We start from the raw sequence: 27,317 nt of genomic DNA, 5'->3' as shown, positions 1-27,317 counted from the left end.
AGATGTACATCCACTTCCTGGTGGTTCATCTAAAACTGAAGAAGGTCAAGTATGATGGAGGAACTGAGACAGATTCACACTGGAGTCCAGATAACAGGAAGATGATTGAGTCTCTGGGAAAACTGGCTTTTGAGCAGCTGCAGAAAGGAAACCTGATCTTCTATCAATCAGACCTGACAGAGTGTGGCATCGATATCACAGCAGCCTCAGTGTACTCAGGAGTGTTCACACAGATCTTTAAAGAGGAGAGCGGCCTGTACCAGGACAAGGTGTTCTGCTTTGTCCATCTGAGTGTTCAGGAGTTTCTGGCTGCTCTTCATGTCCATCTGACCTTCATCAACTCTGGACTCAACCTGATGTCACAACAACAAACAACCTCCAAGAAGACTGAAACAACACGAGTCAAATCTGCAGAGACAAACTTCTACCAGAGCGCTGTGGACGAGGCCTTACAGAGTCCAAATGGACACCTGGACTTGTTCCTCCGCTTCCTCCTGGGTCTTTCACTGGAGACCAATCAGAATCTCCTACGAGGTCTGATGACTCAGACAAGTGATTCACGGTCCAATCAGGAAACAGTTCAGTACATCAAGGAGAAGATTGAAGAGACTCCCTCTGCAGAGAAAAGCATCAACCTGTTCCACTGTCTGAATGAACTGAATGATCGTTCTCTAGTGGAGGAGATCCAACAGTCCCTGAGATCAGGACGTTTCTCCACAGATAAACTGTCTCCTGCTCAATGGTCGGCTCTGGTCTTCATCTTACTGTCATCAGAAGAAGATCTGGATGAGTTTGACCTGAAGAAACACTCTGCTTCAGAGGATGTTCTTCTGAGGCTGCTGCCAGTGGTCAAAGACTCCAACAAAGTTCTGTAAGTGTAGAGATAGTTGGATTTATTCATGATTATATAAAAACACTTTTGTTTTTGCAACAGGTCAGATAATAAACTAATTTCTTCTTTAATTCCTCATGATCATCTCTTCAGACTGAGCAGCTGTAACCTCTCAGAGAGAAGCTGTGAAGCTCTGTCCTCAGTCCTCAGCTCCCAGTCCTCTAGTCTGAGACACCTGGACCTGAGTAACAACAACCTGCAGGACTCAGGAGTGAAGCTGCTGTCTGGTGGACTGGAGAGTCCACACTGTAGACTGGAGACTCTCAGGTGAGGATCCATCCAGCTGTTTATCTGATGCCACTTGAACACAGCAGCAGGTGTTGACAGAGGTTTCCTGTGTGTTGTTGTGTGTGTTCAGTCTGTCAGGATGTCTGGTCACAGAGGAAGGCTGTGCTTCTCTGGCCTCAGCTCTGAGCTCCAACCCCTCCCATCTGAGAGAGCTGGATCTGAGCTACAACCATCCAGGAGCCTCAGGAGTGGAGCTGCTGTCTGCTGGACTGGAGGATCCAGACTGGAGACTGGAGACTCTCAGGTATGGAGAGGCTGCTGCAGCCACACACACTGTCTGATAGAGGAGGAGGAGCTGGAACATTTTCTATGGCCCCGTTCACACCTGGTCACACCTGGTATTAACATCTGTCTCAGGTGATCCATGCATTGATGACATCAGATCCCATCACTCAGACCATATCCAGAGGTGGTGTAGGCCACAGTGAAGCTCCGCCCATTAGTATTGTGTTGTTCGCGAGTGATTCGTTCGAAGGAACAAATTATTTAAGTGAACGTACTGACTAGAATCACTTCCTGACCTGATTCGTTCCTTTCTCAGTTCAGTAGTTGAGCTCAGCAGCAGCGTGCAGGCCGACAGTGGAACTGCTGTGTGGTCTGTGAATCACTGAATGACCTGCGAATCTGCTGGCGGAGACTCTCATTGCGAGGGAACGGTGCATGTTCAGTGATGCGTTCACTGACAGTCGGGGCTGAGGGCTCCAGTACACTCTCTGCGCGCGTCATTCACTACATGTACTGGGGGCTGAGGCCGCCCATTCACTCTGTGTCGTTCACGTATCCGTGTAGCATCATGTTAAGTGAATGTAGCTACTGTAGTAATATTTGCTGCTTCTCCCGCGAATGTGTACTGTACACTGTACTACGCACGTCCCCTTTTTTCTTTTGCACCGTCCCTTACAGAGGGGGAGGGGACCGTAACGTCTGCATAACGTCTGAGCGCGCGTTACAACGCCGTTACCGTTACCGACAATTAAATGAGGCGCGTTACAAACTACTCAGAAGCCGTTGTCCTCCGACTTGGCTCATCTCAGAAGAAGCTCATAGAAGCTGAGCATAACTGTTTTTTTTTTTTCTTCTCTCTCCTTTGGTGAGGGGAGGGGGGAGGAGGGAGGGACGAGACAACCGCATAAGTGATGATGATTGGTTAAGGCAGAGTTAGGTTTCATGCTAAGCCAATCAGAGGCAGTGTTCAGTTTGTACACAAACCACACACACACGCAGACACAGAAACTAGCAGAGGGAAGCTGCCGAGTTCGGAGGGAAAGTTGGAAGTAGGCCTACAGACACTACTTTAATCTCCTTGGGGTAAAAGGCAAGAACATATGTGAGGTGTATATTATGTCCCGGAGCTAAGTGTTTGTCCACGTCCGTTATAAGAAACTCCAATCTACTGAAGCATCTCTAAACGGCACACGCTTCTACAAAATTAGTGGCCCAACACACCGTTGTTGACACCGTTTGTGATGATAGCAGGGTGTAGGCTACTGCGAAGCCAGTTTAGTGTGTTAGCGGGGTATGTTCAGTCTAAAGCCAGGCTCTCCTGTACTACAAAGGGCTCTCTTTTAACCCGGCTAGATCACCACGGTAACTGATGCTTAGCTCATTAGCCTACATGGTCCCGACCAGGTTATGTTCAGAGTTTAATCCTAAAATCGTCTACAGCGCCGCTGTTTCACGATTTAACTCATTTTCAGCTGCGTCACCTTTACTTTGAAAGTCCAGTGGAGCTGGATCAGAACAGAGCGTTTGTACGGAGGGAGAGACCACGCTGCTCCGCTGCTGTTGACTTTCTCTCTGAGCGTCTCCGCCTGCAGATGTTCAGCTGAGGGAATACGCTGCTCAGCTGTTGATCTGACTCGCAGACTATTATAGTCTATTATAGTCTTTCAGCGGTGATCACCTCTGAAAGAAGTTGTGCGCTCGCAGCAGGACAGATAATCAGATGGATAATCGGTAAAGTTAATAATTTCACTTAATGTGGCCATGAATAAATTAATTTTGCCTGTTATATCAGTGTTGCCTAAACGCACATCTTGAATAGGTCTCCGCTGCTTTCACATTTACATTCACATTTGTTGTCTTTGTACAGAGACAATATGAGATTTGCTTGTAGCCACAGCACTTAACTCATTGAGTGCCGCGCTCCTTTCCAAAGTTTTAGTCAAGTGTACCGGCAATTTAGACCATTTTTGACTTTTTATGTAGAGCCATAGTGTATTCTATATTATTGCCACCAACACATACTGTAGCTCAATTGAAAGGTTTAACTTTATGCTTCAAATGACCACAAACCGTTCTCAGGAACGGTTTGTGGTCGGAGGCACGTAAGTCAAGCTAAACACATGGCTGGGTTTCACCAAAATCCCTCCTTTTTTTCTAGAAAAGGAGATACAGCGTCTTTTATGAAAGGTGCTCTGTTTGTGTCTGTCGCTCTTCTGACACTCGCATTTCTGGATCAAAGGGCTCGTGTAAGATAAATATACACAACAATTGTTGTTCTATTCACAAATCCACCATCGGGGGCGGGGGGGGGGCGCCACTAAACAACAAAAACACAGACGCACCGTGCCGTGTCACAGCCTCTCGCCGCGAGACGCACGTAGCGGCCGTGAAAAAAAAAAAATCTATTAATATGTAATATATATTACATATTAATAGATTTTTTGGTAACACTTTCTATGAAGACTACCTCTATAGTGCATTATGAGCGCATTCATAATGCATTATAATGCTCATCATAATCAGTCATAATGCACTATGACTACACTCATAAACACACATAAAGCTTTATGATGCACTATATCAACAGTTATAAATCTAGTTTATAATGATTTATAAATCCAAAGGCCTTACGAGTGCTCTTGACTGGTTATAAACTACAGACTGACTGATGGGGCTTATAATACATTATACCCCTCTATACACACACCTAACAATCAACTGTTATAAGGACTCATAGGATGCTATAATATTCCATGAAGGATCATAAGTTATCAATGTATGCTTTAAGTAAAGTGAAGTTTATATGGATGCATCTATAATGCAGCATACCTCATCATAATGTTTCATTGTTGGTGTTAAGTAAAGTGTAACACATGTGCATGCATTTAAAAGAATCTATGATGCATCCTAAGTCATTATGTCAGATACCAAAGTATAGATAATTACATTAAGATTTGTCTGCTTAGGAATATGACATTAAAGCCGGGTTTCAACTTCCTTGAAATAACAATAAATCATCCAGAGATGAATATCAAAGCTTTTGCACTCTATACATTGATCATGAGATTATGGTAAATCTGTAAAAGAAGTACAACAATTTATTCACAGTAACTTTTTTATTATCACCTTTTTCAACGATAACAATCATGGTCTAAATACAAGTTATGTATTAATTGGAATATGAAAATAACTGCATAAAAAACTTAGGCTAACTGCCATTTTATGTTCAACCTAAAAAGTTGGAGGTCAAATGTGAATATAGAATAATAAACCAACAGTTGGTCTAATCTCTCATCAGAGGAGGCTGGACAGGAGATGGTTTCCTGGTTTCATCATCATCACAGCTCCATACATGATGTCCTTCTTCTGTTGGCACCGGTCACTTAGCTTTCAGTGTGGCTCCTTAGAATTACAGTAAAACACAAAAACTTAAGTTTAAACATGAATGGAGAGGCGCATGACTGTCAGCAGTAAATGACAACCCCCCACCTATATATTGTGCATCAGTACAGTATGATACCAGCAAGATAACAAGTTGATGGATAAACATGGGGAGTTTGCAGTATAAAATATATATAGACCGATCCTACCGGTTCATTGTTCTGGTCATTAGATGCTAAACCGTATTTATCCCGGTCCGGTGCAAGCCTGAGACCAGAGCTACGGTTAGCATGGCTAACATGGAGCTAACACGAAGCTAACGGCTAGCTAGCCGTGTAGTGAATCAGTTATTCACGTTGACAAGTCTCATGTTCTTCGGTCAAAACACACAGGAGAACACGCGGAAGAGCAATCAGTGCTATTCTGGAATATACAACAAGTTGAATATGATTAAGACATATTTAGAAAAATAAATGTACTCACCGAATCGAGATATCAGCTCCTCCGGTCGTTAGCATCGTCGGACGAGTTGTAAACAGAGGGAAATGGAAACGAGAGAACCTCCCGCTCCTTTTACGCAAACCGGACGTAGACTTCCGGTCTGAAACAACTCGTCCGACGATGCTATGACCGGAGGAGCTGATATCTCGATTCGGTGAGCTGTGATGATGATGAAACCAGGAAACCATCTTCTGTCCAGCCTCCTCTGATGAGAGATTAGACCAACTGTTGGTTTAGGCTATTATTCTGTAGTAACTCACACCGGAGTCCTGGTATCTCAAGAAGAACTGGTTTACTTCACATTTAACCGGAGAATGGCAGGCAGGGTATACATCGACATACATCACATTGGGCTGGTCACAAACATCAACTGCCCTTACTTCCTCTGTGTGTATTACTGGTTCTCGACACCAACTGCGCCCTCTTGTGGGCATTCTCTATAATACATCTCCTTACTACATCCCTCCCTCCTTAAGCAGGATCTATGCATCCAACTGAAACATGAACATTACAACATTTTTGTTTCTTTTTTTTTTCTTTTACAACAGGTGACAACAACACTCTCAGCAAATCCTCTAGTTCAACTGAAAGTCTTTAAGGTGACTGGGCAACTTAACTTCCCGTTTTGACTTTCTCCTCCCAGGACTTGCATTTGACATAGTCTCTGGTTCAGTCTCTGATTTTTCTGCAGCCTCTGCAGCTGCTGGCTCCTCCACCTTATCACTGCCGAGAACAACATCCTCCACATCCAGCAATGTCCTGTCCTGTGTTGTGGTGTGACTTTGCTGCATTGTGTCAGTCTGATGTCTCTCTGTGATTTTCTCTGATGACTGTTGATGCCTCAGAATCTGGTCCACATGTCTCCTGACCACACTCCCATCACCAAGCATCACTTTATAGGATACAGGTCCTGTTACTGACTCTATGATTCCTAGGATCCACTTTGGGCCAAAACTGAAGTTCCGGGTCAACACTGAGTCTCCCACTTTGAACCAGCGTGCTTTTGCTTTGGTGTCATGATCTCTGGTCTGTCGTTCTTGTTTCTTCAGCACTTTCCTGTTCAGATCTGGATGGATCAGATCCAGTGTGCAACGCAGCTTTCTCCCTAGAAGAAGTTCTGCTGGTGATAGACCTGTTGTAGTCTGAGGGGTTACTCTGTAGCCAAACAACACTCTGGCCACCTTTTCTGTCAGTGTGCCTTCCTTACATTTCTTCATCATTCTTTTAAATGTCTGTACACCTCTCTCTGCTAACCCATTACTGGAGGCATGGTAGGGTGCCGAGGTCACATGACGAATACCATTTTTGTACAAAAAGTCCTTGAACTCTCTGCTCACAAAACAAGTACCGTTATCCGACACCAACAACTCAGGCAGTCCATGGTTGCTGAAACTGGTGCGCAGGCACTCAATGGTTGTAGCTGAAGTAGAAGAGTTCACCGGATACACATCCATCCACTTGGAATGTGCATCTATGAGAACAAAAAACATCTTTCCCATGAATGGTCCCGCATAATCCACATGGATACGGCTCCAGGGCTTGTCGGGCCAGTCCCACGGGTGCAAAGGGGCTGGGGCTGGAACATTTTGGTGCTCTTGACATATTGTGCAGGTTTTGACAGTATCCTCCACTTCTTTGTCCAGCTTTGGCCACCACACATAACTCCTGGCCAGCGCTTTCATCCTGGACATCCCTGGGTGGCATTGATGAAGCTGTCTCAAAACACTGTCTTGGCCTGGCTGTGGCACCACCACTCTAGCCCCCCACAATACACAACCGTTTTGGATACTGAGTTCATTTTTTCTCACTGTGTAAGGTGCGAATTCACTTCCCTTTAGTTCTGAGGGCCAGCCTCTGTGCACCATCTCCCTCACTCGTGAGAGCACCGGATCCTTATCAGTCCATACTTTCACTTGGTCTGCAGTAACCAGAGTGATGTCAGAGCTCTCAATCATGAGAACCCTCTCTTCCATTCCCTCTTGGTCTGATTTCTCTGATAAGGGCAGGCGGCTCAGGGCGTCCGCATTGTTGTGATGCTTGCCTTCTTTATACACTATTGTGTATTCGTAGGCTCTCAAGGTGACGGCCCACCGCTGGATCCTCGGAGATGCCATTTGTGGCACGGCTCGCATCTCACTGAAAAGTGACAGCAACGGCTTGTGATCTGTCACTATGCTGAATTTCCATCCATAAATGTACTTGTGGAAGCGTTTTATTCCAAACATGACTGCTAGTCCTTCCTTGTCCAGTTGTGAATAGTTTTTTTCTGCTGCATTTAGTGTTCGTGATGTGAATCCTATTGGTCTTTCAGTTCCATCTGCCATACGATGAGACAAAACTGCACCTACTCCGTACGGTGATGCATCACATGCCAACACAATGTCCTTCTCTGGGTCATAATGCACCAGCACCTCTGCTGACTGCATCATCTCTTTTGACTTCTCAAATGCAGCCTTCTGTTCCTTTCCCCACTGCCACGTTGTGTCTTTGTGTAGCAGTTTGTGCAGTGGAGCGAGAAAGGTGGACAGGTTTGGCAAAAACTTGTTATAATAGTTTAAAAGTCCCAGATAAGCCTTCAGCTCTGTCACGTTTGAAGGTGTAGGTGCCTCCTTGATTGCTTGCACCTTTTCATTGACTGGGTGTAGTCCAGTTGCATCCACCTTGTGACCTAGAAACATCACTTCCTCACTCATGAATGAACACTTGCTCCTCCTGAGCCTGAGACCGGCATCCTTCAGCCGCTGCAACACTTTGGTCAGTGTCTGGAGGTGTTCTTGGTCATTTTTTCCTGTAAGAAGGATATCGTCCAGGAATATGGCCACATGAGGGATGCCCTGCAGCAATCCCTCCATTGTCCGTTGAAAGATTGCTGGGCTTGAAGACACTCCAAAAGGTAAGACTTTGTAAGTGAACAAGCCTTTATGTGTGTTTACAGTCACATACTTTTTTGCGTCCTCATCCAAGGGGATTTGGTGGTATGCGTGACTCAGATCTAATTTTGTGAACTTCTGTCCACCTGACAGGCTGGCAAACAAATCTTCAATCCTGGGGATAGGATACTGCTCTAGTTTTGACACTAGATTTACTGTCAGTTTGTAGTCCCCGCACAGCCTAACTGAGTCATCTGGTTTAAGGACAGGAACTACAGGCGCTGCCCACTCAGCATACTTCACAGGTTCCACTATGTCCTGGGCTAAGAGACGGTCTAATTCTGCCTCCACCCTTCCTCTCATCGCATATGGGACAGGTCTGGCTTTAAAAAACCTGGGGGTTGCTTCCTTGTCCACATATATCTTAGCTGGGGGCCCGTTAAACCTCCCTAGCTCCTCTTTGAAAACCTCAGCATGTTCCCCGAGAACCTCCTCTAAGGTCTCCTCCCTGATGTGGTGAATATGAGGTTCTGATCTCCACTGTAAGCCTAGCTCTTTTATCCAGCCTCTGCCTACTAAACTAGGGCCTGTTCCTGTCACTACTACCACAGGTAGGTATTTTTCTGAGTTGTTTTTTCTCTGCACCTTGACCCTGGCTGCTCCCAAAACATTAACTGTGTGTCCTGTATATGTTTTAAGTCTGACTCTGCATGGCTGTAGTTTTGGTACCTCTTTCCCCCATAAAATTTTGTACACAGAGTGATTCATTACTGTCACCCCACATCCTGAGTCAACTTCAAACTGTATGTCTGTGTGATTAACTTTCAATGTCTCAACAAATGGCTCTTCTGACGGTATCTCTAACACGTTTAGTTTGTACAGTGTAAACATGACCTCATCTGTGTCTGTCTCATCTGTTCCCTCTACCCCTTGACTAACATAGTTAGCTCCCTGAGGTTTAGCACATTTGTTTGACTGTTTTTCTCCACCCCATTTAGCTTTTGCTACATTAGCTGAGCCTTTAGATCTACACACTTTTTGAATGTGACCAGTTTTACCACACTTGTGACAGGTTTCACTAGCAAACCTACAGTCCCCAGCCCTATGCTGCTCACTCCCACACCTGTAGCAAGACTTCCACTGGTGCTTACTAGAGCTCTGCCTCGCCGCCATCTTATGCACAGCCTGGGGCATCCTCTCGTGCGGGGCAGCGGACTCCAGCGACTGCAAGTCTCTCACATCCTTACTGGCCGTCTCAATGGCTTGAGCCAGCTTCAGCGCCTTGTCGAAGGTCAGGTCCGGCTCTGACAATAGCCGGCGCTGAATGCGGTCGTCGCCGATCCCGCAGACCAGTCTGTCACGAAGCATCTCTGATAACTTTTCTCCATAGTTGCAATCCTGCGCCAATTTCCTCAGCACGGCAACATATTCCATAACTGATTCTCCAGACCTCCTTGCTCTCGAGTTGAATCTGTAGCGCTGCACAATCTCGCTGGGTTTAGGGTTGAAATGGTCCTTTAGCAGCTTCACGAGCTCATCAAAGGACTTGTCCCCTGGTTTAGCGGGGCTAACCAGGTTCCTCATTAGACCGTAAGTCTGACTGCCCACTGAACTGAGCAAAATAGCTTTCTGTTGACCAGCATCTGTTATCTTGTTAGCCGCAAAAAAATGTTGGAGAATCTCACAATATTCCTCCCACGTCTGAGTCCGGTTATCGAACGGAGCCGTACTTCCGACCATAGCCATTTTTTTTTTTTTTTTTTGTTAGCTTTTCTGTTGCAGCCACTTAGCAGTTCAACTTACGCATTTGTGCGCTTTCTCACGAGGCAATCCGCTGGAAAAAACTTTATCCTCGTCGCCATTTATGTAGTAACTCACACCGGAGTCCTGGTATCTCAAGAAGAACTGGTTTACTTCACATTTAACCGGAGAATGGCAGGCAGGGTATACATCGACATACATCACATTGGGCTGGTCACAAACATCAACTGCCCTTACTTCCTCTGTGTGTATTACTGGTTCTCGACACCAACTGCGCCCTCTTGTGGGCATTCTCTATAATACATCTCCTTACTACATATTCTATATTCACATTTGACCTCCAACTTTTTAGGTTGAACATAAAATGCCAGTTAGCCTAAGTTTTTTATGCAGTTATTTTCATATTCCAATTAATACATAACTTGTATTTAGACCATGATTGTTATCGTTGAAAAAGGTGATAATAAAAAAGTTACTGTGAATAAATTGTTGTACTTCTTTTACAGATTTACCATAATCTCATGATCAATGTATAGAGTGCAAAAGCTTTGATATTCATCTCTGGATGATTTATTGTCATTTCAAGGAAGTTGAAACCCGGCTTTAATGTCATATTCCTAAGCAGACAAATCTTAATGTAATTATCTATACTTTGGTATCTGACATAATGACTTAGGGTGCATCATAGATTCTTTTAAATGCATGCACATGTGTTACACTTTACTTAACACCAACAATGAAACATTATGATGAGGTATGCTGCATTATAGATGCATCCATATAAACTTCACTTTACTTAAAGCATACATTGATAACTTATGATCCTTCATGGAATATTATAGCATCCTATGAGTCCTTATAACAGTTGATTGTTAGGTGTGTGTATAGAGGGGTATAATGTATTATAAGCCCCATCAGTCAGTCTGTAGTTTATAACCAGTCAAGAGCACTCGTAAGGCCTTTGGATTTATAAATCATTATAAACTAGATTTATAACTGTTGATATAGTGCATCATAAAGCTTTATGTGTGTTTATGAGTGTAGTCATAGTGCATTATGACTGATTATGATGAGCATTATAATGCATTATGAATGTGCTCATAATGCACTATAGATTTTTTTTTAAAAATAATAACATATAGCTATTAGCTAGTGTAAAACTAAAGGATGTGGGACACTGAATCATCCCTGGACCCTGTGAGTGACGAACAGTCGAACTCCACACGTGAGTTTGTTTACATCAGAACAGCTGTAGTGAGGACGTGACGCTGCAGGAGAGGAGACTGTAACTAAACAGGATGTTAGCTCGTGGTGTGGTTACGTCGTACATTAACAGGTGACTGTTTCACTACAATTAGCCTACTGTGTGCAAAACCCCTAGACTGTAAAAAGAAAAACTACGCTGACACTGTAATGATCGTGATCGAGTTGGACGAGTGTGTTTGGAGCTGACGGGAGAAGAGAAAAAAGAGAGCGAGACGCACGTAGCGGCCGTGATATGACGACACAGACCCCGTCCCCGCTGAGGAGGAACTCAGCTGTTATGGAAAAGGACCTAAACCGAGTCGAGTAGAGCCCATAGAGCCCAACTTTGTAGTGTAAAGAGCCATTATTGTGCATCTGCCCCAACTCTGAAGCTGAAGCGGCGCTCTCTCTTCCTCCTTCCCGTCTCTCTCTAGCTGTCCTTTCAAAATAAAAGCACAAAAAGCCAGGGGGGGGGGGGGGGGCGACACTGACTCGTGAGCTGGTGGCTGTCATGTTCGTGTTCCAAGGATGAGGCCGTGTTGATAGCAAGTAACTTAGTTTAATGTCTCATGTTCTCAACAACATACATGTGGCTCCATGCAGTCTTGCTCTACTCCGTTATATGGTATGGTAAGCTGACTACTAACCAGTACTGCCGCCTAGCGGTCAACCATGTAATAACATCCAATCATAACATCCCCCCTTTTCTAAGGTAAAATGCATTAACATGAATCATCACATTAGCTGTGTCAGTTATTTTAACCATTTCACATTCCGCATAACTCTGCAACACATAAGCAGTATAAACAGTTTACATCAGATTGCATAACTCATATCTAAGCCAACACTAGACCATTTAGAACACATTCACAACATCAATCAATATACATTTTGTTCAACATCTTTAACATGCATATTGAATTTTCTTTGTTTATAAGTTCAGTCTATCAGGCTTTCTGATTTCTCTTGTGGACCTTCTTAACTCAGGTTCGCTTGGAGTAGGTGTGTGAGAGTCAGTGTTACAGTCCATAGCAGGTGTGGGAGTTACCTGAGATTCACCACAGGTTACACTGAGCTCACCAACAGTCCCTTGAGGAGTCTTTAACAGACTGCGACGATTGCGTCTGAGGAGTTGTCCATCATCAGTTTTCACCGTGTACGATCGTGGAGCAACTTCTTGCAGGACAGTTGCTTTTGTACTCCATCCATCAGCATCCTCAATCCTGACTGTGTTGTTGGTCTTCAGTGGAGGGAGATGCTTGGTTGTTCTGTCATAGAATGACTTTTGCATCATTTTCTGTTGTCGTAGCTTATGTTCAATCTTTGAGTGATTCTTTTGCTTTAATTTGTCGTTTTGATGACTCGGCAAAGTTGTTCGTAGCTTCCTCTTCATCAGCAGTTCAGCTGGTGATAGGCCGCACTGAAGAGGTGATGCTCTGTAGCTCAATAAAGCCAGATACGGATCCGAGTCACTGTCAGCTGCTTTCTTTAGGAGTTGCTTGAGAATGTGAACTCCTTTTTCAGCTTGCCCGTTTGACTGTGCATAGTGTGGGCTTGACGTCACATGCTTGAAATCATATTGCACTGCAAACTTCTGCCATTCTTTGCTGCTGAAGCAGGGGCCATTGTCGCTCACCACGATGTGTGGGATGCCATGCCTGGCGAAGATAGATTTAGCATGTGTTATGACACAAGTTGACGTTGAGCTTGCTAGTAGGGCCATCTCAGGGAAGTTTGAGTAGTAATCCATTACCACTAAATAGTCTTTACCTCTGAGATGAAACAAGTCCATTCCTACTTTGTGCCATGGTGCTGTTGGCACCTCAGCTACCACCATAGGCTCTTTGCTCTGCTTGTTCCTGTGTTTCTGGCATGTTTCACATTTACTTATAAGTGTTTCAATGTCTTTGTTCAGTCCAGGCCAGAAAACCGTGTCTCTCGCCCTCCTTTTGCACTTTTCGATGCCGAGATGGCCTTCATGTATCCTGTGCAACATGTCCATTCTCAAAGCCCGTGGAATAACAATCCTGCCCTTTTTCAACAGCAGACCATCCACAGTACTAAGCTCACCTCTGACATGGTAAAATTGTGGACACGAACCAGCTGGCCATCCCTCATCCATGTTCTTCATGACATGCTGTAGCTCAGCATCCTTTGCTGTAGCCTCCGCTATTTGTCTTGACTTTGTGTCAGACACAGGCAGTGTAGCCGACACCATGTTCACGTGACACTGTATGTCTTCGTCTGTTGCACTCACACTGTCGCCTGTAGTTGCTCTGGATAGGGCATCAGCAACGACTAGGTGTTTACCTGGAGTATATATCAGTTGATACACTCTTTCCACAAGCCCCAGTTCTTCACAGGCTCTGTCACCAAGAAGTGATTCACGTCCCTCATTCACAACAAAGAAGGATAGGTGGTGCACTTTTCCTTTAGCTGTGACATTCAACCTGCATGTGCCCAAACATTTGATTGGCCGTCCATTGTAGTCTTTCAGTCCAGATTCTTTTCTTCTTATTTGTGGCTTATTTTTCATTGCCTTCACATCACACATGCTTATGAGATTTGCTTTGGCACCAGTGTCCAATCTCATGGTGACTACAGTCCCATTTATCATTAGAGGAGCTATCCACTTATCTTCTGTAGTGACATCATTTACATTGTCTGGTTTATTTATTTGTTCACTTTCACAATTTACCATTCCAACAAAGAACGTGTCACTGAGATCAGGCTCGTCTATTAAGTTTACAGTTTTTTCTTTTTTCCACTCTTTCCGTTTGGAGAAGCATTGTTTAGCAAAATGATTCTTGCCTTGGCAAGTGGAGCATTGCTTACCAAACGCTGGACACTGTCTGGGCTTGTGCTGTGAGCCGCAGCGCTTGCAGTTTATCATCACGTCCTCCTGCTGTGCAGGCCGGGTCTGTGTGCGCCGTCTCCGCTGATACGACACTGCTCCAACCGCTGCCGCGCTGTCGCTCTGCGCCGAGGCGACTGCAGACATCTCGCTGAACGTCCTCACGTGCCTTTGGGACAGCTCACTGGCCTGGCAGATCTTAATGGCTCCTGCCAGCGTCAGCTCCATCTCCCGTAGTAGCCTCTCTCTGACCTTTTTATCCTCCACGCCGTAGACAATCTGGTCCCGGACCATGGAGTCACTCAGCGTTCCGAAGTTGCAGGACTGCGCCTTTAGCCGCAAGTCCGTCAGGAAGCTATCGAAGGGCTCATGCTGCCGCTGTGTACGAGACCGAAACACGTACCTCTCGTACGTCTCGTTCTTCTTCGGAGAACAGTGAGTATCAAACTTGCTAAGCACTACATCCAACTTTTCATTATCTTCAGGACTGTCAAACACGAACGTGTTAAATACTTCTATGGCCTGTGGCCCTGCTATCGTTAGCAGCAGCGCTACCTTTCTTGCCTCCGGCTTTGCCTCGAGTCCCGTAGCAGCATCATAAAGGTGAAACCGTTGTTTGAAGGTGCGCCAGTTCTCGTCGACGTTCCCCGTTAGTTTCAAACTTTCCGGTGGTTTTAAATCCATGTCGTTCATTCGAGTTTACTCCTGGTACCATGTCATGTTCGTGTTCCAAGGATGAGGCCGTGTTGATAGCAAGTAACTTAGTTTAATGTCTCATGTTCTCAACAACATACATGTGGCTCCATGCAGTCTTGCTCTACTCTGTTATATGGTACGGTAAGCTGACTACTAACCAGTACTGCCGCCTAGCGGTCAACCATGTAATAACATCCAATCATAACAGTGGCGGTGAGATATTTAGCGTGGCAGCCACCACCAAATTATCTATGCAGGAACCCAGGCTGTATGATTAAAGGAGCTTGAGGCAAGATCAAGGAATAAAACTCACTAGCGATACAACGGCCGTAGCGGCCGTCAGGGTTACTGCAGCCATATCAGCCAAGCTGGTGCAGGAGCGCGCATCAACTCTCCACAGCTGCAGCTGATGCTGTGACAGTAGGTGCGTTTCCATTACCCCTTGAAATGCGCAAAACCTAGGCTAAATATCGAAATTAAAAACTGGTAATGGAAACACCTACATTTCGAAAAAACTCTCAAATATCGCAACAAAGTTTTTACGCTCTCATGAGGTGGTTTTTGAGACGTATCGATACAAACTTGTATCGCAAAAGTGTAATGGAAACACTTTTTTCGCTTTTCTACACGTCACCGGCGTCAGCGGAGTTGTGTGTGTCCACGCTGTGTTGGTTTATGTGACTTGAGGGGACAAATGAACCACATGTTTATTGTCATGCATTGCTGACCTGGGCATTGTTTCTCAATAAATTAGGAAAACCTTTCCTATCGTTCCCCTTTTCCGTGCATGGTTGAAGGAAATTTGGCTCGCATCCAGGCTCCACTCCCTCCTGCGCCGACATGTCTCCTTAAGTCACATAAACCAGTACGGGTGTGTGGACACAACCCCCGTATATTGTTGTCAGCGCCTCATCACCACTGGTGTTTAAAAGGCTCTGTTCTTTCTGCAGTCAGGTTAAAGCGCACATCCGCCGTGTTGGTAAACAAATAGTCCCTCTATATCAACGGAGGCGACCGTGCTTGATCAGCTTGGGTTCGAGGTGGTGTGAGTGTGGGCCAGCGGGGGACAGGGGAGGGGGCATTCGGGCTTCAGCACGGAACAACTGGCCCGTGTGAGTGCGTCCTTATTTGTGGCCGCTGCAGCGCCACACGGGCTTTGCCTTTCAGCAAGCGCTGTTTTCGTCTTTGTTAAAAACAATAACAGCAACAGCTGTCGGCAGCTGAGATCGCTGTGCCGTCACCATAGAAACGCAAAACGCATTACGGCTCATTCGCAAAATACCTTTCAATGGAAACACCCGCAAATGGCAATTGCACTTTTTCGAAGTTTCAGAAATATCGCTTTTATTTTGCGAAAATCTGTAATGGAAACGCAGCTAGTGACACTGTGGCTGAATTGGAAATGGCGTAACGTTACTATACCAGTGTTTTCCACTAATCAGCCGCCACAGTTTGGTTTGAGTCCACCACAGCAGTCTCTCACAGAAAAAAAGAACAGCTTTCACTATCTCTCATCTCTGCCAGTCAGCCCCTCTCCCTGCTGTCTCACCACACAGACACACACACGCACGCACGCACACACGTAGGCTACACACCTGGCTGTTAATAAACAGTAAATGCGCCGTGCCGCACTCATTGTACAGTGCTCAATTTACCGCGACACCGGGAGGTTGACCGCCCAGGCATCAGGTCAGCACCGGCCACCGCCGCCGCCTCTGTGAGCCGCTGGTGCCGCTCGGCTGCTCTAGTGGCTCTGCTCCTCCGAACACGTCGGAGAATTTCCTTACAGGCGTTGTTTGGATAAACTGATCACGGGTGAATCAATCGGCTCATTGTAAAACTATTTATTTATTTATTGAAGTAGCCTAAATATGGTGATTTTTGTACGTACAGAGCCCCAAGGCTGCGCTGCTCACACACACCTGAAGCTTCACTTTTCATTCAAATGAACTAATCCGACTGCCACAGTGCCACTGTTAGATTTCATCCAGCATTTATCTCCTAAAAACAATTCAACCAGCCGGCAGAAAACCTCTAAAAACCTGTGGGGAAGTTACTGGGCTCGTTTTCTTCCCTGGGAGAAGGAGGACAGAGGACAGCTGTTGCCCGGCCGATGAGCTCAGCTCCCCGGCTGCAGCCTCTGTGACGAGCCGCTGCTGCTGCTGCTGCTGCTGCTGCTGCGTGTGTGTGGCTCTGCACTCCTCCGAAAAATGTCAGAGCAAATCTAGTACTTACAGACGTTATTTGGATAAACTGACAACAGATTGGGAATCTAAACCGTCACTTTCTCGCATGAAAAAATATTAAAATGTAAGAAAGTGACGTTATTTCTCTACTCGCTGCTCACATGACTGTTCAGGCTGCAGGTTACACCCCGCCTTTCCGAAGCCCCGCCTTTCCGACAATAGACTTCCATTCATCGTAATAGCGGGGTTTTCTATTTTTTCTAAAGACCCCGCTACTCCGAAAAGGCCAGTGGGGGAAACCCCCCCACTCCGAACGGACAGACGGACCTAATCAGAAAGGAACCAGAGGCTGTGCAGTGCGCAGTGCGCAGTGATCCTTTTTTCCTTTTTGGGGTCAAACGGATCATGTGCATAATTAACTGCAAAACAAGCAAATACTTCATACTGTATTAATGACTTATAATGTTCATTATGCTTCTAGCCTGTCTAGCCTCTACCTGGTCTTTTTACTAAACTTAACCAACTCCTTTCTTCATTGCCTAAATCCAACCAAAGCATCTCCCTCAGTCAGCTGTCAGCACGAGCGGCGGCTGCAGCAGCCTCGCGCCCCTGTGAGCTCAAGCCGGCTTCAGCCGCGCTCGAGCGGAGGAGGGGGGGAGAAAAAGAAAAAAAGTGTATTTCTATTACTGTGTGGGAGATCTCCAACAACGGAGTCTGGGAGAAAGCAAGTGGGACAGATCTGCCCAGTCCCTGAGCAGCGCACGTTTCACAGACAAGCCACAAAGCAGAATGTAAACAACGTCACGCGGTTCAGCACCTTGGACAGCTGCGGGGGGGAGGAGGGGGTGTCGGAGTAGCGGTGTTTCGAAGTGGGGGTATTTCGGAACAGCGGGGTGTCGAAGTGGAGGTGTGTCGGAATGGAGAGCTGTCCCCCAGGCTGCAAGACATCCACCGACCGCTGGGCGCAAGCGGTGAAAGCCGAAGCTGTCGAGGACGCGCATGCAGCGTCATTTGACGTCACATCCGCGGACAGCGCGGGAAATTCAGACCCAGAATTGCAGCTCATTATGCAGCACACAGCCTGTTCAAGGCCACGGAGAGATACGCGGGTGGGCTCGTTCTTTTTGGTTTTTAACACTTCATCGCCCATTAGTAAAAAACTTAAAACGCATGTGCATTTCTTGCCTCATGAACCTTTAAGAGAAAATACTACAGTGTTTCTCATTAAATAACAAGAGAGTTTCGTTCCAGTCAGCCCCTCCACCTGCCGCCTCTCTCTTAGTGCGGTCGCACCGCACCTACAGTACCCTCACCTGGGTCACTTCTCCTCTGCTGCCGCTGCACACGCCCCGTCTCTCTCTCTCCCCTGCTCTGTGCTCTGTGTGTGTGTGAAGAGCAGCCCCGCCCCTCAGTGATCAGAGAGACAGAGAGCGGCAGGGAAGAAGCAGTTTATCCGTGGAAAAAACTGCAGCCATCGGCCACTATCGGAACCAAGTTCCGCTGATTCCGATAGTTTGTAAAACGTCCTATCGGCGCCGATTAATCGGCCAAAACGATTAATCGGTCGACCTCTAGTTTCTATTAGAGCTCCTTCATCCACTCACTGCTGCTGTGGCTCCTGTGGAAACCTGCTCACAGCCTCATTCTTCAGCTTCCTGTGGAGTTTCCTTCAGACAAACACAAGTTGTGTTCACACTAGGGTTTCTCACTAAACTCACTGGGTCTCATTCATGAAACGTGAACAGTGAAAATTTACATGGATTTCCGCATTCATCAATCTTTTAGTAGTGCTGATCTTTTCGTAGCTACTCACAAAATCTACACCTGCTCCCGACTGTGTAGTGCTTGTGTAAATGTTGGAACTAGGGCTGTCAGTTTAACGCGTTAATTAGATTAATTAATTACACTGCAAATTAACGCGTTAGAAAAATTAACGCAATTAATTCTGAGTGGCAATTCAATGCGTGAGCACTTTAAATTTGGCCCATTGAATGACCCTGGCTACTTGGCAGTGGCACGTCAGGGAAGCATAGCACCGAGGAACTTGTCCGGACGTGTTGGTCACTTCCCACCTGCGTCGCTAGTCAAAGCAGGATGACAACAGACTGACCGACATGGACACGACTCACAGCCCGGACGCACTGCCCGCGGAAGCGGAGCGGGAGCAGCTTCTCCTGCTCCCCCCCCCCCCCCCCCGCCGGTCAAACATCGACTCCACTCGCATCTCTACCCGTCTGTACTCGGTTTTCCACACACACAGGTCTGTCTCTAGCTCTGTATGAATGGATGTGTGTGTCTCGCGTGCAGACGCAACTGACAAATAGACAGACAAGCAACAACTTAATTAATCATCATTTAATTATTTTATTTTGAAAATTGACCGGATTCTCTCGTCTTTTCTGAGCCCGACTTCCTGTCTGGTATGACCTGGTCTATCCAGCTCGACAACAGCGCTCGCGGCTCGTGTGAAAAATAGAACAGACAGCGAACTGAAGCGCTGCAGCGGCGCCACAACCCGAGATGTTCGGCCAGAGAGGGACGTCGCCGAAGCGCTGCGAAGCGGAGCGGCTGCGTCCCTCCAGTTCACACCAGACGCTGATTTCTCTGCGGCGGTTGCAAGCGCCTCTGCTCCTCAGCTGTTGTTTACTCACATAGAGCTGTTTTTTTTTACATCATGGATAAGTAAATAACCTAATATAATTATAATGCCGTGTGCTGTGGGTCAAACAACTCCCTCCACTTCGTCTCTGCCACTTCGTCTCTCGTCTCTGCCTCTCTCTCGCTCTTTCCCTGTTTGTGTGTTTTATGCGTGTGATCTGAAACTGCCTCCACTCCAGGGCGCTGCGCTTCGGTTCCTCACCTGACCCAATGGGCTCTATGCACAGCTCAAGCACTTCTTGAACTTAATGCTGCTCCTTTGTTTCCTGTCTTACATTACTGGACAAACGGATTAATCCAGGTGTGTCTGAGTAGTCACTCACAATGGTCAGACACACCTGGATTAATCAGTTTGTCCAATAAGTAAGACAGGAAATGAAGGAGCAGCATTAAAGGTTCCATCCCGGGTGGCTCATTTTGTGGCAAAAATATAAAAATCTGAGTATATCGGTGAAGTATTAGACAGTAATTGATGCTATTATTGGTATATCAATGACAAAATTTGGTCATCTGTGTAAGGAGTAGGGACTAAAATTTGGCCGACCAATCAAATTAGTCTCAGACAACTTTGGTTGGATGGCCCGTCTGTCAGTCAACGTGCACGCTGTTCTGCGCATGGCTCTAGTATGCAAGCACTTTGATTGTAGCTAGACTTTTTCACAGTACATCACAGCCGGCAGCTAGAAAGCTAGGAATTCGTCATGGCACAGCTAAAGGACCAGCTGGATATCCAACCTCCAACTGCACCTCCTAGTCAACCACCACCCAAAAACCTAACACTTTTATTGAAAGTATGAAAGACCGTCAGAAGTAGGGTTGCCACCTTTGAGTTGTGAAAATAAGGGACACTCGACCAAATGTCGACCGGGCGGGGGAGGGGGGGGGGGGGGCACGGGTCAAAACGCCACACTTTTCATGTAGGCCTATGTATTTTGTACACGTTCAATTTCTTGTATTAACACATATTTTAAACTGGAATGGGGGCAGGTACAGTGCACCTTATTGAGGTTATCACTTGACGTAGCTAAGGCCAGGACGGGCTAGCCTACTTGTTTGATCCAAAACATAAAGTTGCAATATCCCACTTAAATATAATAGTAATACATATTAATGCCTATAGCCTATGTGAAGAGGCTGTCACATGTTACACATGTAATGATTCCTCACAACAGCCTAATAGGCTTTATGCACAGCTCCACTACTTCCTGAACATTTAAAGTTCCTTTATTTCCTGTATGTATTATTGGACAAACTGATTAATCCAGGTGTGTCTGACCTCAATAGTCAGAGAGCTGGCCAGCTTAATGGGAGGACTGGGTGGTTTAAGTTCAGGAAGTAGTGGAGCTGTGCATAAAGCCTATTATTAACAGTGATTTACCATGGTTTGAAACGTATGCAAATCAAATAAAAATGCATCTGCACAAAATGATCAGAAATAACACTGTGCTAATGTTCAGACCAGTTCAAGACCAGCTGCATAGGCTACCAGCAACAGCAGGTCAGACGAATAAACAGCACCCACTGAGTTAGTTTGCTTTTGTTTATGTAATAATAATAATATAAAATAGGGCTGTCCCAAATGATTATTTTTCTCCCGATTAATCTATCGACTATTTTTTCGATTAGTCGATTAGTCTAGCGATTAATTTTTTGACAAATCTAACAATTAATTTTTGGTTGACGATTAGTCATTTACAAAAAAAACACTTCTCTTATTTAAATTCTTCAGATACTCTTTCTGGTGTGCATTCCTCTTAATCAGTGGTTCCCAACCTTTTTTCCTCAAAGCCCCCCCCTTGCTTTTGTCAAAGACAAGCCTTTTTATTCTATTTTGTGCCATCCTTATTTTGTCTTTATGTCAATTTTCCTTTGTTGTGTCATAATTGTTATCACGTCCCTATAAGCAGGTAGGTTGTATGTAGGTTTTTGTTCCTATTGATTTTGATGGTTTTGATTATCCAATTGGATGTGTTATTGGAATTTTAAAATATCAATATGCACAAATCTAATTTTGATAACCTCACAACCTCAGAACAGACAAAGCTCTGTGGACCCCCTGACATCTCTGACGCCCCCCTGAGGGGGGCCCGGACCCAAGGTTGGGAACCAATGCTCTAAATAATCTTTTTTTTTTTGGAGGGGAAAAACTATGCCACATCAGTTTGCTTTAACCTGGAAAATAGACAGATGAGTGCACACTGAAATATTAGCACAGTGATTTTGAATAGGCACATTTATTTAGTATAGTCATGGAGCAGAGCAGTGTTTCCTCTAGGATTTTTTTTTTAAGCCGGGGGTGCAGGACATCACCCTCACTTACGATCTGCTGCTGTGCTGCGTCCGGGTGCAGAGAGCAGCAGCGGATTTAAAAAAAAACAACAACAACAAAAGACAACACGAGGACGTGTTTACATCTATGGATACATAAAGCAAGGAGACTGTGGCGGGTGGTCCGATTGTCCGACGAGGGAGGGGGGCGCGGGGGGTCCGCGTTCGGACCGTATGAGTTCGCTTTTACCGCGTACTGATGTCATGCATGCGCCCTTCGCTCTGTGTGTGTGTGTGTGTGTGTGTGTGTGAGAGAGAGAGAGAGAGCGTCAATAACGGTGAAAGAGCGATGGATAGAAAGTGTCCTACAGAGAGATCTCTGCTTTGTTGTAGCTCTGACAAATGCTGGATCTTTACAGAACACGTGCGAAGTGATGCTGCATTCATGACAACTCGGAAATACGGGACAAAGCCCGTCCCGTATTGATTCAAAACGGGACGCACTATTTTATTTCAAAATACGGAACGATTCCGTATTTTAAGGGACGGGTGGCAACCCTAGTCAGAAGTTACTTGGCTCGTTTTCTCCCTCGGGATTGCTGAGGTCGCCCGGCAGATCAGCTCAGTGGAGTGGCTGCTGCTGCTGCTGTGACAGCTGCCATGGTCCCTGTACTGGGGGCTCACACAGACTCTGCACTTCTCCCAAACAACGGAGCAAATTTCCTAACAAAGGTTATAAACTGACCACAGACTCTGGATTAAACTGTGACGTGTCAACAGTGCTAAAGCCAGAATTAAAACAGCTTTTAGCAGCTTTATTGGCTGTCGGTTGCCAGCTAATTTCTGTTAGCCCGTCTATGAGGTTTTGCATTATACGTTAGCATTAAGCTAGGGGGCTTTATGCTTAGTTGTAATACTGTCTGTGTGTGTTTTGAACGTTGTTTAAAACTATGTACATCTTTGATGCTTAAATATATATATTGCCGCTTAATACTCCTCTTTTATTTTATGTATGCTGCTATTTTTTATGCAGCTTTACAGTCGGTTGTCTCGGTCTAATTTCTGTTAGCCCGTCTATGAGGTTTTGCATTATACGTTAGCATTAAGCTAACGGGCTTTGTGCTTAGTTGTGATACTGGCTGTGTGTGTTTTGAACGTTGTTTAAAACTATGTGGGTTTGATCGAACATCTTTGATGCTTAAATATAGCCTATATATTCCCACTTAATATATTGCTTTACTCCTCTTTTTATTTTATGTAGGTATTTTTACTGTAGGGCAGGCTAATCTTGACAAATAAAACCTTGAAGCAAAAAGATTTTGCCTTTTGTTTGAGAACTGACATTTATGTACAATAATTCAGTAACAGTTGTAAATGTACCTTTGTACAATTTATTTTTTAATATTTTACCGTTAAAAAGCAAGCTCAGTGCTGTCTGTCCCATAGAAGAACATGACAGTGGCAGCCTGCTGTAGCCGCTCTGCTTGTGGTGCAATACATACAACAGTCTCCGGCTGCAATGAACACGCGCTGGAGCCGAGCAATGGGGGCGTGGTTTTTGTGATTCCTGATTGGACGGAGGGGCGGGTGTGCGATTCGAAAAAGAAATCGTTAGTCCAGTAAATGCAGCCGCCCGGGATGGTACCTTTAAGTTCAAGAAGTAGTGGAGCTGTGCATAGAGCCCATTGGTTTGCTGGGATGTGCTTGACCATTTTCTTTTAAATTTCATTTATGAAACGCACTTCACCAATAAAAATGTGGATTTCAGATCTTCTCTTCTAGGTTTCAAAGGAGGTTAAATCGAAAGCAACTGGACTTAGTTATTTGTCTAGGAAGACAAATAACTAAGTCCAGTTGCTTTCGATTTAACCTCCTTTGAAATACTATGACCTGGGCAAATGAGAATATGCACCGGCTTCTCTTCTAGGTGTATTCAATTGATTAGTCATGCAATACAATTTTGTAATGTCCTAGAATTTGAATTCTTTATTTGGGTAACTTTAGCAGATATAAGATTAAAAAAAAAAAAAAAATTAATTAGATTAATTAATTACAAATTCTATAATTAATTAGATTCATTTTTTTAATCGCCTCACAGCCCTAGTTGGAACGCACAGAAATGTTGTTTGTCACTGTTGGAAATTGAAAATTGGTATTACTCTTTCTGATGTTGAAAATATGCCGATGCCTTTGTGACAAACAATTAGAAATATTTGGAGAGAGAGACGTTTTAGGAATCGGGGACGCCTGCGTTGAGGACTAGTGCCTCTACATGGGGCGGCCGCTCTACTCACTGTGCCACGCACCGTCCCCTTAAATGGTTCTTTTAACCAAGGATACTTAATTCACTACACCTGGCTATTCATGTAAGGAGATCTATGCTAATTGCTGATCACTGGGGCATGCTGTTAATTTACGATGGGTTGGCATTCATGAACTTACACACGTGCTTACAATCAAATCTGAGTTTCCCGCACCGTTCATGAATCTGGAGTAGAGTTTCAGTAGCGTGAGTTTGTGCAAATCTACACACAGATTTACTAACGTTTCATGAATGAGACCCACTCTTCTTCTTTCCTGGTGCATTGTGGGATATCTGGGCTGGTCAGCTCCACCTGTTGTGTCTTCATCTTCTTTGCTGTGACGTGTGTTTGTGCAGCTTGAGAGTCAGAGAGTGAAAGTGTGTGTCTCACACTGCAGTGACATCACATGGAGAAAAGACATGATGAAGTGTTTCCTCCTGGTCTCCTCCTGCTCTGTATCATCACTAGATAAAGACTCCAGCTCCTTCTTCTCTGTGCTCAGTGTTCATCCAGACATACCAGCCTCCATGTGAACTAGGGCTGGGCGATATGGCCTAAAAAAAAAATCTCCGATTTTTTTACAAAAAATCCGATTCACGATTTAAATCGATTTTCCCCCTCTCTCACCTAAAGCTATGGTCTACGACAGCACAATTGGATCTCAAGTGAGCGGACCAGTAAAATAATAGCATGATATGGTACTATAAATAAAAAGAACTTTTTCCTTTGTATTATAAGATGTTTACAGTTAATGAACTATTGTTTTACAAAACATATTATGAACAATCTGAAATGTTTTGACAAAAATACATGCAATTTCAACAATATTATGCCTCTTCTTCCTTCTATGTAATTTTCACACATGGCAAATTCATTCTGAGGGCCAGATTGGACTCCCTGCTGGACCAGTTTTGGCCCGCGGGCCGCAGGTTTGACACCCCTACCCCCGACCCCAGAGCAGAGCAGAGCAACAAGCCTGCTGCCAGCAGAAAACACGGCGCCAGCTTTGAATGCTGAGTAAAATATCGAATTCACAACTTCCACAATAAAAACAAAGATTAGGCTACCTGTTCAACATAAACTCTGCTCTATCAGCACCGCCGCTGCAGCCTGAGCGGTCGCTCTGCACAGTGCACACCGCGGCTCCGCAAGCTTTAGACCCCGTGTCTCCCTGCTTCTCTCCCTAACGCACAGCGCCCTGTCCTGGGGATGCCCGCCGCCGCCGCACCGACGGTCCGGTTGCCGCCGCCACGCACCAGCCAGGAACACACTGGCCCAACCGTCGGGCGTCAGAGAGTCGGATCACGTCGGGTACAGGCAACTGGTGCCGCCGTCATTAGCAGTCATTAGCAGTAGCTGGTACATGGTGGTGACTGTTTGGGTCTTGTTCCTTTCATAGCGAGCAACAACACGGGAGAGATGTTGCGGGGGGCGCGCGCACTCTGAACTACGGGAGCCCAGCAGGGAGCGTTGGTGGTGGATGTTGAAGAGAAAATCGATTTTCATTTAAATAAATCGACGTAAAGTACAAATTCGAATTAATCGATAAAATCGATTTATCGCCCAGCCCTAATGTGAACACAGTGATAAAACAGTGTGTGTGTGAGAGCCATGTAATGTCCATGTGTGCATGCTGACAGAGAAGGTGCTGCTCTGACCCCCCTCCTCCTTTCAGGGTGGAGCCTGCTGGAGTCCCATGGTTGACACCAGGTCTGAGGAAGTGTAAGTCTGTTTTTACTTTGATTCATGGAAACAAAGCAGCACATTCAACCATCTTCACACTGTCACATCACTGACCTCATGAGTCTTCATCAAACTGTCAATAACTGATCACATGATCAATAACTGCAGCTGTGTCTTGTTCTCTCCATCAGATTCCTGTCCACTCACAATCGACACAAACACAGTGAACACAACCATCAAACTGTCTGACAACAACAGGAAGGCGACACGTGTGGAGGAGCATCAGTCATATCCTGATCATCCAGACAGATTTGACCGGTGGCCTCAGCTGCTGTGTTCAACTGTTCTGACTGGTCGCTGCTACTGGGAGGTCGAGTGGAGAGGAGGGGTTCATATATCAGTGAGTTACAGAGGAATCAGAAGGAAAGGAGAGAGTTATGACTGTTGGTTTGGAATGAACGATCAGTCCTGGAGTCTGAGCTGCTCTGATGGTGGTTACTACGTCAGGCACAATAACAGATCAACACATATCACCTCCTCCTCCTCCTCCTCCTCGTCCTCCTCCTCCTCCTCCTCCTCCTCCTCTGTCTCTAACAGAGTAGCAGTGTATGTGGACTGTCCTGCTGGCTCTCTGTCCTTCTACAGAGTCTCCTCTGACTCACTGATCCACCTCTACACCTTCAACACCACCTTCACTCAACCTCTCTATCCTGGGTTTAGACTCAGGTCTGGTTCCTCAGTGAGTCTGTGTTGAGTGAATCAGAGTCTCCTCCTGTCACAGAAACCTTCTCACTGTTGAACAGACAGTTCAGTCTCTACACGTCTGTCTCTGTCTCTGTCTCTCACTCACGTTTTCACATTCATGGATTAAATCAGTTGATGTTTTAAACTCTTCTCAGTGATTCTTGTAAACTTCTTCCTCTTCCTTTAAAGGGACAGTATGTGACATTTACCCCCATCTAGCGGTGCGGTTGCATGTCGGCACGTATTCTTGCTGTTGCGTTTACGTAAACTCGGGCAGAAGTCAGAAAAACAACACACGCTGCATGTATCAGGATAAACAAGCCTCTATGTAAACAAACGGTCCGCCAGCACGAGGCAAAACAATACAGGCGTGACAATATGTTGTCATGGCGATGTCGTATTGTTTACCTGACCCACGTTTTACCGGCTTTCTCTCGTCGAGTAAAATAACATCCAGTCGGTTTGCCGACGGCGTCACTCACGGCGTCATTCAGGTGTCTGACTGCACCTGAAGGCAACACCAGTGCCTCCGTCCTTCCTCACACTAGCTACACGGTGGTGACAGTTTTAACAGGCGCTGTCTGGAAAACTTTCTCCCCGAGCCGAGAAGCTCCGGCGGCCCGAGTTTGTGGTTACTGACGGCCACGGTGACACTGAACGTAAAACATGGCGATTCAACATGGCAGAGAAGGTTCGGTGAACCCCCCCCTGTATGTTTGTAACGACTTGTAACATCTCATTCTAAGGTACGAGAAAGCGCTC

General features: G+C 45.6%; 2 protein-coding genes across 2 annotated transcripts in view; both read left to right on the top strand.

Annotated features, from left to right (window-relative positions):
* The window catches only part of LOC146975173 (uncharacterized), a 197,031-nt gene that overhangs the window by 5,777 nt on the left and 163,937 nt on the right, over positions 1-27,317 (top strand). The gene's annotated exons all lie outside the window — the stretch shown is intronic.
* On the top strand, positions 540-27,303 carry LOC146975180 (uncharacterized). The gene is made up of 5 exons (XM_085794563.1): positions 540-871; positions 986-1,159; positions 1,251-1,424; positions 25,804-25,850; positions 26,003-27,303. Exons 1-5 carry the CDS (start codon positions 540-542, stop codon positions 26,563-26,565), a joined length of 1,290 nt encoding a protein of 429 aa, XP_085650689.1. The 3' UTR covers positions 26,566-27,303.

Source organism: Trachurus japonicus, chromosome 13 (genome assembly GCF_045865225.1).
Source record: "Trachurus japonicus isolate A0001 chromosome 13, Traja_1.0".
NCBI lineage: Eukaryota > Metazoa > Chordata > Actinopteri > Carangiformes > Carangidae > Trachurus > Trachurus japonicus.
Note: the sequence above shows the minus strand (reverse complement) of the source record. Positions and strands in the feature narration are given on the sequence as shown.